The sequence below is a fragment of the Hibiscus syriacus genome, unplaced genomic scaffold (genome assembly GCF_006381635.1).
Source record: "Hibiscus syriacus cultivar Baekdansim isolate YM2019G1 unplaced genomic scaffold, ASM638163v2 tig00110187_pilon, whole genome shotgun sequence".
NCBI lineage: Eukaryota > Viridiplantae > Streptophyta > Magnoliopsida > Malvales > Malvaceae > Hibiscus > Hibiscus syriacus.
The window spans coordinates 1738890-1752964 of NW_024062618.1; the positions used below are offsets into that span (position 1 = coordinate 1738890).

Here is a 14075-nt window from a genome sequence, read left to right on the forward strand (position 1 = left end):
CTTGACACAAAAAGTGATATAAGCAAGCAGCCATGAATGAAGATGACGAGTTTGCTTTGCTAGATTTATTAGCGTATTGTTTCCATGGCGACTCCTCTTGCAGCATTACGTTTTCCCTCTGCCGCCTTACCAGCGCCACGAAAATACCTGTAAATTCTCTGTAAAAAAAAAAGAAAAAAAAAGAAAAAGGTTATTCTTAGAAATCCCCGGAGAAATCAAAACAAGCAATATATGCAACAAGAGAAGAGTTAAATGATTTCAAGGTGTTCGACGATATACCTGAAGGACCCACATGCTTAACAGTGTTTCAACACAGAATAACCCAAACCCAACGAAGTAGAATATCTGCAAATAAAAAAAGGAAAAGCATCAGCATTACCAGCAAAATGTTTTGATAAATTATGATTTCAAATCAAAGGAGTCCAGAGAAAGAAATGATCTTTAACTTTACCCCAACTAAAGCATTGTCGCTCATAACATTTATTGCACTCAAGAATCCCCTGCACCACCCATAACATCGTATTAAGTCTTAATCAAGATACGGAAATGTGTCGGTCACGAGTATATTAAAGTTGAAATACTCCTACCCAAACATAAGTCTGTTGGTGGGAGAAATGGGTTATTACGGGTTTTAAACGGTTCGGTAATTTTAGTTTGTACAGAGAATCATAATCGGTGTTTCGCCTTAGTTGTAAAAGATGATGAATAGGGAATCGATTGAAAGATAAAAGTTCAAGATTAACAGGAGATAGTAATGTCAAATAATAAATTCAACTTTGACAGATTACGTGGTTAGTAATCGATCATGACACTAGAATGTAATTGGTTAGAGGATATGAAATTTCGGATGTTTCGAGGAATTCTAGAGTTCCTCTAGAGGCCTTGATTATCAGGAGAGATCCGAATGAGGTATAACAAGGTCGAATATAAATCCCGACCCAAATACTTAATTGAGTTCAAACATGTTTTGTTATCAGTTCAAGTAACTTACGGGAATGATAATCCATCGTAAACTATAGGTGGAGCAATCGAAGCATAGATGCAGAAGCAAATATGTATCTGTAAGCCAGAATAGAAAAAGGGTATAAAATAGATAGTTATAGGAAGTTGGCAAGGGTTACGAGTCACCAGATACATAAAATGGTGCGCATTACCATATAAAACATGAAAAACCATCCAAACCTAAACGCACTGTCTTTCCTGCAATATGATTATAAGAAGATAACTCATTAAACATCACAAAGATAAACGAACTTAATTCAAAATGATCGAACGGGGTTTTAGTTAGTACCTGCAAGCTCGATAAAGCGGACGATACCATAGAAAATAGGCGCCTGGTACACCTATGATGAAATAGATGACTGCCATGAGCCATATCTTTACGCCTAAAAATGTTCAAGATTTAGGAGTTATCAATTAGAATAAAAAGATTATAAAAAGGAACATAAAATATAACAAAAATCCCAGGAGGAGCAAAGAGGATTCTAATCCAACCTTTCCCTTTGATGCTTGCTGTGGAAACAGCAATGACATTCCAGAAAAGACACAGGGTCAACCCTGCATAAAGTTAACATTCATCATTTTCCTCGTCTGGTATCCTAGGTATTTACTCGGACTCGTATGCAAGTGTTGCAACATAAGTTTCGAACACGATAATTCAACAAAAAATCAAGAAACAAAACAACATAGATTTGAATCTAAGTTTGGCATTTTGAGATGTAGCTTGTATACCTAAGAAAGACACAGGGTCAGTCCTGCATAAAATTAACATTCATCATTTTCCTCTTGTCTGGGGTCCTAGGTGTTTACTCGGACTCGTATGCAAGTGTCGCAACATAAGTTTCGAACACGATAATTCAAGAAAATATGAAGAAACTACACAACATAGATTTGAATCTAAGTTATGCAGTTTGACAAGTAGCTCTCATACTTAAGAATGACACAGGGTCAGTGCTGCATAAAATTAACATTCATCATTTTCCTCTTGTCTGGGGTCCTAGGTGTTTACTCGGACTCGTATGCAAGTGTCGCAACACAAGTTTCGAACACTATAATTTAACAAAAATGAAGAAACGAAACAACATAGTTTCAAATCTAAGTTATGCATTTTGACAAGTAGCTTGCATACCTAAGAAAGTGGAGAAAGCTACATATTGCATTCGGTGTAGATAATTTGGTATCTCATTTGCAATATCATGGTGAATGACTGGGAAAAATGGTGGCCAATTTCTCACATCCAGAAAAACCCCAGCTGCAACAATAAAAGCAGATGATGTAAACAAGTTCCACTGCAAATTTAATGACAAATACCCAGAAAAGAAATATCTGCAGAGGCTGACCAAACTTTAATGACAAATATTACCTTTTGCTAGAGCTTCTTCTTTCTTTTTAACTTCCTGCATGCATATCCCCAAAAGATAATAATAAGAATTTTGATCAAGGGCAATGCAAGGTCTCATCCAGTGCAAAGCAGGAAATCTGTTTTAGGTGTAAGAACTGAAATTTAAATTCTTACGATTAAAAGTATAATTTTACCATTGTAATAATTTATAATTTCAGAAATTTGAAGGGACTAAAGAAGAATTTTTCTCATTTTAATGCCACCCCTATGGTAAAGGCTATTTTTTAAAGTACATATACAAAATTTAAAATATAACAATAATATTATTATGAAAAATTAAAAAAACTGTGTTAAATTACTATTTTAGTCTTTGTGTCATCGTTAAATTTGAGATTTCTTTACATTGGTTTTGGTCCCATACTGTTATTAGTACGAGAAATCAATCTAAATTGTTAATGATGATAAGATTCCATTAACTATGAGGTTTACTTTAGTCAAATTAAAATAAAAGAATTAAATCTACTTCTGAAGATAATAGAAGGACGAATATAATAATTTGACCAGGATTTTAACATGTTTGTAAAGGAATTAATTACCTCTTCCCTAATTTTGAGTTCAGCCTCCTTGGCTTGGAGTTCTCTCTCTTTCTGCTTCAAAGTCTACATTTCAAGCATCAGAATTAATACACATATTCAAAGAAAATTGATGTCACAATTTCGGTCATATTATAACAGCTTTTAAATTCATTGCAACACTACAATGGCATATATTCTTAATTTAAAGATATTATAAATTTTAAAAAATTATGTCGTAACGTCTGTAATCATGTCCGAAATAAATACTATAACCGTTATTTAATAGTATACTATAGTCTATAGATTACCGTTGCTTTATCGAGAGACATGTTAATGGCTGGATTGCGATCATAATTGTAGCTGACTGGTTCAGGAGGAAGAGCCGGTAGCCTTGAGTGTGAGTTATGTGAGGGGTTCTGCAAGTTTTACATCCGTGAAACTATAATCAGAATCGATCATTATAATGTACAAATCGATAATTAGAATAAATTCAAACAGAAGATTTAAACCTCCAGAAACTAATGATGTTATTGAACTTGATAGTCATAAAGATGAAGAGAAATGAAACTCACAGAAAAAGGGTTGACATCATCATCTTCCTCGGCAAAAGGGTTCCTATCGCGGTGAGCAGACATGGGTAATTGGGCAAAGCTCCCAACGGTGAGTACTCCGATGGTCTAAGAACCTAAAGGGAAGGGGGAATGGTGAAGGCGGCATTTTCGATACCAAGGGAAGTGGTGTTATATAGAAAGACAAAATAGAAATTTTTGTCTTCTCCTTCAGATGTACCAATCCGCCATTCCGTTGAAGCCAAGATGAAAAGGAATATATTATGGGCCGGAAAGGACGGCATAGTAAATGAATATTCTAGTCTTTTTCTTATATATATTTGTGTAATAAATGCGGATTCATCGAAGAGATTATTGGTTCTATAGCTTGTTTCGTTGCTTTTGTTGGACACTGGCCTGGAAAATTGTACAATATTATCTCAAAAGAAATTGCATGCTATGATGGTAGATACAAGTGCTAAAGCTCAGAAAAAGTTATGAGCAATGATACATGTTGCTAAGAAACACAGGGAGAAGACAGATTTTATCTCCTACTTTCATAACATAATCGATCATTTGATCTTCTATTTGAACTAAAAATGATAAATTATTAGTTTAACCTCCTCATTTTTCACCATTCAAACTATCATCTCATCTATTATATATAAACACATATATTCTACATTTGATCGGAAATTACCTATTAAGTTGTAACTTTAAACGTAAATATTTAATAATAATTGTATTCTTAAGATTTTAAAAAAGTTAATTTTTTTATTATTTATATTAATATCTTAAGGAAATTTTTAAAACTGTATATATATCATATTATGTTATATATTTATTTAGTATGATTTTATACATAAACTATTAAATGTAAAAATAATTTTTTAACAAATTTTAATTAAAAAGATTAAATAAAAATGACGTTTTTAAGTTTCATCTGTTTTATTTCAAGGTGTATACACTGTAAATGAAATGAGAAAGATTAAAAGTATTTTTCTATAATAAACTTTTACAATATCAAAATAAAATGCTCAATCTGAATTAATCTGTTAATTACAGACTAGATGCTAATGGTTATAAAAACAAAGAAATTATTAATTTTAAATTTAAATGAATTGATAGAATTAATTTCATTTGAATTTCATGAAATTTTAACTAGATTGATATTATGTAGAAATTACTTTTAGATATATATTAATTTGCATTTAAATAAAATAATAAAAATATAATTTTATTAATTTTAAAAGTTTAAAGAATATTTCAGTCGTTCACCTTTAAATCTTGTTGTGAAGTTCATTTTCATCATTGTTGATATTTCCAGAACAACTTGTAGAACACAAAGGGTTTATCTTTCTTTTTCACTGATTAACGTTAGTTTTGCAAGTTAAGCTGGAGAAAACTTCTACGCGATATGATGATAACTAAACATTTTTCTACATTTAGAACACTGGGCTACAACAGGGTTTCATAATCGAACACGAAAATGATTGACATACATTATACAACATGATCACCGAGCTCGGGTCGTCTTTATTCCATTTGTTCGAGTTTCGGACTTTTGATTTGCCGGTCCGCTGCCCACATTTCTTGTCCGGGGAGCTGAAACCTTCTTTGTAACAGCAAAGACTCCACCGATGCAGGAGAATCGGCTTTAGTTGTCCTTTTACTCCCATTATGAGAAGTCCCAAGTATGGGATTCCCGTCGTTGGACACATTCCCCAGCGGTTTGAGGTAACCAGCACAAACACTCCGGGGCTTTGCAGGAGGGTTATGCATAGGCTTGCTGGAGGGAACAGCGGTGCTGGGAACTCCGAATTCGTTGAAATGTTGTCGCAAAGTTGCAGTGACAACATGTCTCAGACGTAGTGCGGATTTATATTCCCAAGTGTTCTTGGAGTAAAAAATCAAGGCATTATTGGCAACCAATAACATATCACGGAAGAGTTCTCGAACAGAAGAGATCAAATTACCAGAAATTCTTGATCTAATGGTGTCGAAATCCACGTGCTGCAGGATCAATTTTTTGTATCTTCCTCTTTTCTGGGTGAAAAAAGAGCAATCCATTGATTATCTATATATCAAATGCTTACTGTAACCGGAAAGCAGATTGATAAAAAATTATCGACATGTTTAATGGACTAAACCGAGAATATTTTACTTTACCTGGCTATCAAGCCTTCGTCTAAAGACGGATGCACAGTCATTCTCCGCGACAGAAATGAATATTCTCATTATATCATCAATCCCTTCCTTGTTTGAACCTCCGCTCTGATCCTCGACACCTGAAATTTTGGCAATCTGAGAAGAGTTACTAGCCGGAGTTTCTTTGCAATCCGAGGCACTTGCAACATCATTTGAGCATAGAAACTCGCTTTCCCCGACACTCCCTTCTTTGGCATCCTTACTGCAATCCTTTCTCTTTCGTTTCCCTCTCCTCTTCCGTATACTTGGCAACTGTCCTCCACAGAGGGTATCAACCAGCTTACCGATGCTTGAAAATTTATCCCTCTCGGAGGTCAATGCATCACCTACTGGCTTGGAATCCATCTCTTCAGCAGGAACTGTAGCCGGAGTCTTACAATCAGGTGTCCAGTTTGTCTCGGCTTCCTGTGTGAAACTACAGGCAGAAAGACCATCCTTATATGCATCCTTACTGGAAAACTCAAATCCTTCGGATTTAGGACATGGTGAGGCTGATTCTGTAGGACTGGAATCGTAATCAACCCTCAAATCATTTCGTTTCTCAGCTTTTAAGCTTTCAAGCTTTGATTCCAGAGACCTGAGGAGTAGAATAAGTCCAGATTAATATACACACGATAATGCAAGTTTTTACAGCGTAAAAATTCCAAAGAAACCAAGATCAAAAGCATAAATTTGCACGAGCCCTAGTTTAAAACAAAATGCAGGTCCATGTACTTGGAAAGTTCTGAAATTAAAAGCTCACTTTTCACCAAGTTCGAACCAATATGCAAACAAAAGAAGAGTAACTAAGAATCTATGCTCTGTACATGGTTTAAAACCGGATAATTTCCTCAAGGAATTTGGTAAATTGGAACTCCGATGGCCAAATCAGTAGACAGATTACGAAAGAAGAGTGTGAGGACAAATATTCAAACTACAAATTACAATGCATGCCCCTAAGAGAAATAAATGACGTGCTGATGAACTATCTGATTAACTACATCCTGGTTAGAAATAGAGGCAAATCACTCACCCAATTGAATCATCGGATTTGTCTAAAGCTCGCCTGAGTTCTGCCATTCGTTGTTTAAGTAACTCCTCGAACCAAGCTCTAAAAGAATCATGCTTCAGAACGTAAACCATGCAAATAAAAAGAGAAAGAAATATTAGAACAAACTCGGGACGGGATAACTCACTTGCAACCTGAGTAACGTCGTTGCATATCCTCATACTTGGCTTTACAAACCTGCATTCATATACGAACTCCGTTAAACGAAATGTACAAAAGTAAAATCAAGTAATTCAATACACTGAATAACAACAGGTATATAATTCTATAACTCCTTCCCATTTTTAAACAAGGAAAGTTCATCATAATCCAATTAAATACACATCCTTAATCATATAGTTGAATTATAAAGGCCTCAATTGATACCAGACTACCAGTACATGTGAAATACAATTGACAGAAACTTAAAGCATTCACTATAAATAGGTTAAGTGCACAGCAAGATACAGATAAACGTCCTATGAACCAAACTACCTTCCTCAATACTTGATGAAGTCCGGGAAGCAAGACTCGAACCTTGAACCTTTTTGTCAAACATTACCACGTTAGGCGAAGATTGTGGCAAAGACAAAGTTCAAGGTTAAGCATTAGTTGAGGCTAATCAAGAAACACTAAGTGGATAACAATAGCTGCCACAATTAGCATTAATTGCATCCTATCATCCTATGTTATACCGACACGGACACGTGAATAGTGTCGGATTCTTGGATTAGATGTCGAAACGTGAATGCTTCAAGAACATCGGAGAGTCAAAGTAACTGTTAACCCTCATGTCCTAAAATTTTCCACTTTCCTTACTCCTCTCTATGTCCTAAAACAACATTTTTATAGTAAAAGGTACAGTTTGGTATTGTTTGGGAAAGTGATTTTGACAGGGCCTTTACCCATTAGTTAACCATAGTATAGTAATTAATAATGATTAAGAAGTACTAAACTATAATTAATAATCAAAATCATGAAAATAGAAAATCATTTCTTTAATGCTAAAAAATACGGATTAAACAAAGGGAAGATAACATTATACTGGATCATATAAGAAATATTTCTTTAATTGAATTACTAAAGTATTAATCGGACAATAACCTCGGGAGTCAAGGCAAAGGGAGAAATGGTTCGGGTTCGGAGCTCCGAAGCGACGACGTCCCAATCTCGGGTACCGTGGCGGATAACCGCCCCGCCTAACAAGAGCTCCTCCCAAGTACTCCACGTCCTCGTTATCATCTCTGGTCCCATGTACACGCGTACTACCCACGACTACTTCAAAGAAAAGCGACGGCGACGGCGACCCACCACCGGGAAAATTAAATTAAATCAAAAACCTCATCGCCTTATCCAATCCGGCGGCGTTAGCCAATGCCACCCTCTTTAAAAAACGAATGTTGAAACTCCTTTCAAAGGATATATAAAAGTTTTCAAATTTTAATGCTAACCAAATAGAAAAGAGAAGTTGTAAGTGAAATCAGCTAAGAAATAAAGAGAATTTGTGGAATAATGTAGAAGAATTAACGGTAAATTACACCGAATGGTCATTCAATTATTACTAAGAGAATAAGCAGGTTATTATATTTTAAAAAATTATAAATGAATCACTTTATTAATTGATGATCATTACGTTAAAAATAAAGCGAACATTTTATTTTATAGTTATAATAATATCAATCTATTTATTAAGTATAACAATCAAGTGACTCAATTATAACTAAAAAGCTAAACTCATTAAATGACCACAAAAGTAAAATGAGTGTTGTTCTCTCTAGAGATATCAAGTTTGAGTAGTTACATCTGCAGAGTATGTGTGCATTGTTAATAGGTTAAAAAAAATCTGAACTTTCAATCGATTAATAAAATAACTTATTTGTAATCTTTTGAAATTCAATGACTCATTTATAATTATATGAATAGTTGAGTGATTTATGGTATAATTTAACCAAGAATTAAAGAGAGAAAAATAAATAAATCAAAGATTTCAAAGATGATTTTTTTCAAAGATTGGATATTTTTATAGATAGAAAAACGTGGAACTTTGTTTTATTTTTCTTCGATTGCGTTTATGAATAATTGGTAATATTAATATATATTATTATTAGTTTATCTTTTGTATATTATTTTAGTTTTTTGTAAGTAAAATACATTATAATTTGCTCAATTATTAATAATATTATAAATGGATAACCAAATTTAAAAAAAGTTATAAACGGTTTATTCAATTAATAAATTGTAAAAAACATTACACCTTATTATTAAAAATTAAAAAAAAATAATGATAAAGTGATATGTTTATCATAATCTATTAATTGTGTGACTTATTTGTAGCTTTTTGAAATTTAATGATTAAATTGTAATCTTATTATAATTTATCAATAGTGTGTTTTACCCATATTTTTTTTTGTTTTGGGTAAGAAACAGAGGCGCTGTCGTTTCTTTAACATCTCGATTTTCGCACACTGAAATGGCCTGATTGTTTTTGTCATAATTAGGTGTATTCGGTTCGGTTAGGTTTAATTTTTTACCAAAAATTAAATCGAATCGAAATAAGTGATTTTTTAAAATTTAATCCGAAATCGAAATCGAATGGTTAAAAATCGAAAAAATTAAAATTGGTTTTTTCGGTTCGGTTCAGTTTTTTAAATGGTTCGGGTTTTTTCGGTTCGATTTATTGGTTTTTCAATGAAAAATCACTTGAAACTATAATTTTTTTTAAAAAAAATTGTCTATTCTGTTCAATATGGAACAAATGAGTTCTATATGGAAAACCCGAACCGAACCGAATCAAAAGAATTGAGACTTTAAACCAACCCGAAAACCGAACCGAATCGAATCATTTTACTCGATTCGTGTCGATTTTTTCGATTTTTTCGATTTCGTTGCTTAACCCAAGACTTATATCACAGGTATTTTTGTTTTAGGTCAACTCAATTTAAATGTTAAATATTTTTTAAATATTTTCGATTGAATATAATTTAAATGTTAATTTTATAATATTTTATATTATAATTGGAAATGTTAATATTTGAATATTTTCGATTATAATAAAAAATATTAAAATATTAATATTTTAGGTTACGAAAATGTTAAAAAGTTAATCTTTTAAATTGCACTCAATCAGAAATGTTAATTTTTTTTAATATTTTCAATTACGTCTTTTCTTAATTTTAAATTAGGTTATCGTTCTTTATACATTTATCATATCTACTTTACTTTGGTTTCTTTAAGTTTATAATAGGGTATATCTTTTTTTTAACATTTAAACATGTAGTATTCGATTCTTCGAGTAAAAAAATGACATGAATTTTTAGAAAACTTCGAGATAGATTAAATATCCATTTGTCGAGTACTCAAAATAATCATACTGAGTCGTAGGATATTCGAGATTATTTTGTAACCTTCTTTTACAAATCATATAATTTAGAAAACTTCACATAGATAAACATAAATTTTAAATATTTAAATTGTATAAAAATATGCATATAAATGAATATTTTAATAATTAATTATTTATCAAACTAATTCAATATCATCGATTTTCAATTTAATTGATCCATCTAATCAATTCAATTAAATGCTATTTTAGGTTTTTAAAGACATATTAAAACATCAAAGCTTTATTAGAATAAAAAAATAGTTATAGAATCATAACTGTATTTTTATTATTATTGAAAAAAATCCTATCTAAGGAGAAAGAGAAGATAAATGTTACTCTTAGAGACCATTAAATTTATAATCCAAAAAAAAATGTAACTAAAAGTTTTTAACCACTTACTATAGAGATTACTGACAAATGTAATAATACTCTAAATAAATATGTAACCCCCAGATCGATGCGGATAGCCCGATCCGATCCGGGGTGTCACATTAGGGTCACCGGAGCGACCAACTGTAAAAATGGCGGAAAATTTAAAACTTTTATTAAAATATGTAACTTATAAAATGATTTATCAGTATGCAGAAATAAAACAGATTTCCAGACTCGTATATAAATCAAAATACAATTACATGCCCCCTAAACACATGTACCATACTCTGCAACAACGCCGGAAGAACTCCCTTACTGAAGTCGATAGCTATATTGGTTCAATTCTTTTAACCTGTAATGGTGAGTAATAGAGTGAGCTTCGAAAAGCTCAGTAATACAGAACTACCAGATGATGCTACATGACATACAAATAAATGGGAAGCCATAATTTCCTTATTGAATCAAACGTATACCAATTGCGAAATAATCAGGGGTTCCATTAGTAGTTCATCGAGTAGAAGCCATGAATCTCAGTTCATAAGAAACCTTTCATACTATCACGTTTTCATGAGGTCGAATAGGATGCTTAGTGTGTTCCATCAGTACGATAAAACCATAATAGGTACACTAATCAAATGATAGTTCAGTAAAATCCCATAAACCATACTGTAGTGGAGCTTTTTAAACTCGTATTTTAAAACCATCTTACAAAGAGTTAACCTAAGGGATCATCTTAGGGCCTTAGAGCCTACCCAAGATAGATTTCAGGGCCGCAGGGCCTACCCGAGAATGATCTCAGGGCCGCAGAGCCTACCTAAGAGTCACATTAGGTCCATAAAAATTTTCCAGCTTGATCAGAGCTGTACTTTACAAATCTGTATCTCCAAGATAAAATTTATACAATGATACAAATCCATAAGCCATCACCGTTAAGTCGGTGCATCCATAAAACAATAACCATAGATTTCAGTGTACCACATGTTAAAACAATAAAACAATTTTTCAAAATATAAGGAACACACTAAAGAATCCAATTATTTTTCAGATGCATTTTGTAGTTATCAATATGGATAACATGAACTTGTGCAATTTGATCGGATTCCAATAATAAGATCTTATTGAAGAGAATCGATTTCTAACCGATCTAATCAGACATTTCAGATTGATACTTTTAGAATTCCACTAAGTTTCTATATGCATCAGGAAAACGTTCAGGAACCTTTATACAGAATAATTCTAAATTTAGATTTACTACGAGTGATTCCATTACCCAAACAATCAGGGGTATTCAGGAATATACTTTGAATTCATAGGTTTTCAGCCCAATTGAACCAAATGAGGTATTCAGAATCTTTTCCTTCTGCATTACTTGCGTTTTTCAACATGACCGAAGTGATTTTAGATGAAAATATAGAATCGAAGATTCAAGTCATTTACAATCTATGACTATCGATCATATTATCAAACAACTCGAGTTATCCTTCCAGTGTATTCACTCTTTAATACCATAATGCAGATCCATAGATCATCCCCATAATCATCATTGAATAAATCTTCCAACGGTCTTTATTTCATTTCCACGTTTCAAAAATATCAGGAAATACGGACATACTTGATCCATGGCTCATAACCCATAAGGACAATTCATCATGTAAGTTCAACAGTGTTTCCAAACTCATCCAATCACCTATTTAATCCTCAATCATAGATGTTACTTAGTTCGTTTAGTAAGCAAGTCTATCCTGATTACTTTAAAGTTTTCCAGAATAATTCAGACGTTTCTAAATTTCAAATACATGTTGTACTTCATTTCGGTTCAATTTATTCATATAATAAAGTTATTCTGGTATTCGTGGTTGATTTGACTCACGAATACCCACTTATTAGTACTATATGCGCTCTAGAGTTGAGCTAAGCCAAGTACTTCCAGAATTACCATCGATCCAAATTTGAGAAGATGAACAAACATTCAAGTGGTACTCATTCAGGTAATGATATAGCACTAACGTTGGTTGATCACTTAAGCTGCGTTCCATAACTTTTACTGGTAGCACAACATCCATGTTTATTTGGATTTCTTAATTAATCCAAGACATTTACTTATTATAGGTCATAAGGGCATTTTGGTCATTTTGGTCATTTTGGTGCTTAACGTTTTTCCTATTCATTTCAAAGCTTGAGTATATTCATTCATTCCTGAGCTTAGTGACATTCTTGAGTCATTTCCATTTCAGGGGTATTTTGGTCATTTGACAAATCTAGAATATTTCAATCATTTCTTTCCGTTCGGTCTTATTATTTAATTCAAACTTATCATTTATGTCAGTCCCTTTGAACTATTCTAACAAAATATCACCATTGATAAATTATTATTCTTCACGTACTTACTCAAGTCGAAGATTTCCAAGTTAAATGCCTTCTCAGATGTTACTAACGGATTATCAGAATTTTCCATACAAAAATAGGATCTCAACAATCAAATCAGTAATTTATCGGTTTAAAAACAAATTCTCATGTTACTTCCTCATTCAGAGTCAACTTGGACTATTTTTACCTCTCAAGGGCATTTTCGTAATTTCTTAATCAGATAATTTCGATATTAACTCTTAACGAAAATAATTATACTTTAGAGATCCAATGGATAATTGCTTTCCCGAACATTCTTTGATCTTGAAATGATTCCTTAACAGACTTATAGTATATTATACAAACCCTTTTAGGGTTAAAAACCAATTATCTAAATTTTCTAAGTAAAACTAGCATTTCTTATGCACATTTGTAATTATATCGGATCAATATGTCTTTTCAGAGTTATTAACCAACTTCCAGGGACAATTCTTGTCATCTTACAATATAAGGGTATTTTCGTAATTTTATCCTACCGGAGTATTCTCATAATTTCCCATCCAAGTACATTTAACATTTAACCTTTAAAATATAAGTTACACAGCCATGGCTGATTTCTTTATCACAAATCACACAACTTGTAATTTAATTCTAACATTCCCTCAATCTCTTATATTAATCATTCGATCTAAATTCAGTTATTGAATTTCTACCACATTCATATCGAGTGTATAAATTAATCAACTCCACAAAAGTGATCAACATTATCTTTATTCATGCATTTATCAATATCAACATGTTCCATAAAGCATAAAGAGGTAGTAAAGTATTATCTTGATTTCCGTGCAATACTGATCGACCATAAAAATTTCATTCGAACGCCTTTGATCTTCAATTCAACTTCCAATAATTCCTCAGATACATATTAACATAAATTATATAAAAAAACGGAGCTTAATTACGATAAACGGATCGAATCGGGTGATAAATCAGTGAAAAACAGCTTACCGAGTTCGAATTTGGCGAAACGGACTTCGGATTCGGATTCAGGACGTCGAAAGCATAAAATATGACTTTTCAGAAATTTGGAATTTCGGTCAAAATCAAAGTCAACGGGTTTAACTGCCAATTTCGAGGCTTTCGGGTCTGAATTTTGAAAAACGAACCGCGAAATCGGATCTGGAACGTCGAAAAATGTCAGGATAGGTATACTCGGTCAAAGTCAAAGGTCGTTTAATGCCCCGGTCAAAGCCGGTCAAAGTTTTGGTCAACAATA

General features: G+C 32.6%; 2 protein-coding genes across 5 annotated transcripts; both read right to left on the bottom strand.

The window, feature by feature from the left end:
- Positions 1-3605, bottom strand: LOC120217453 (secretory carrier-associated membrane protein 3-like). Its single transcript, XM_039214541.1, has 12 exons — positions 3489-3605; positions 3225-3332; positions 2938-3000; positions 2363-2396; positions 2129-2251; positions 1495-1557; positions 1292-1385; positions 1155-1200; positions 992-1059; positions 452-500; positions 280-345; positions 1-158 (listed from the first exon to the last, which is right to left on the bottom strand). Exons 1-12 carry the CDS (start codon positions 3549-3551, stop codon positions 69-71), a joined length of 867 nt encoding a protein of 288 aa, XP_039070472.1. The 5' UTR covers positions 3552-3605; the 3' UTR covers positions 1-68.
- Positions 3606-4911: 1306 nt separating this feature from the next.
- LOC120217649 lies at positions 4912-8148 on the bottom strand. 4 transcript variants are annotated; one of them, XM_039214720.1, is made up of 5 exons: positions 7804-8142; positions 6848-6897; positions 6685-6762; positions 5634-6249; positions 4912-5510 (listed from the first exon to the last, which is right to left on the bottom strand). In XM_039214720.1, exons 1-5 carry the CDS (start codon positions 7951-7953, stop codon positions 5001-5003), a joined length of 1404 nt encoding a protein of 467 aa, XP_039070651.1. In that variant the 5' UTR covers positions 7954-8142; the 3' UTR covers positions 4912-5000. The 4 variants fall into 4 exon arrangements, with proteins under 4 accessions (XP_039070651.1, XP_039070653.1, XP_039070652.1 ...); XM_039214722.1 differs by having other exon boundaries at positions 6848-6930; positions 7804-7903; XM_039214721.1 differs by lacking the exon at positions 6685-6762 and having other exon boundaries at positions 7804-8148.
- Positions 8149-14075: the final 5927 nt, after the last annotated feature.

Coding starts and splice junctions, on each gene's coding strand:
- LOC120217453 (XM_039214541.1), bottom strand. CDS start 3,551: ATGTCTGCTCACCGCGATAGGAACCCTTTTGCCGAGGAAGATGATGAT. Junction 2,252..2,362: donor AGAAGAAGCTCTAGCAAAAG/GTAATATTTGTC, acceptor TTATTGTTGCAG/CTGGGGTTTTTCTGGATGTG. Junction 1,060..1,154: donor GGTTTTTCATGTTTTATATG/GTAATGCGCACC, acceptor TCTGGCTTACAG/ATACATATTTGCTTCTGCAT.
- LOC120217649 (XM_039214720.1), bottom strand. CDS start 7,953: ATGGGACCAGAGATGATAACGAGGACGTGGAGTACTTGGGAGGAGCTC. Junction 6,898..7,803: donor CCTTTGCCTTGACTCCCGAG/GTTATTGTCCGA, acceptor ATATGAATGCAG/GTTTGTAAAGCCAAGTATGA. Junction 5,511..5,633: donor GACGAAGGCTTGATAGCCAG/GTAAAGTAAAAT, acceptor TTTTTCACCCAG/AAAAGAGGAAGATACAAAAA.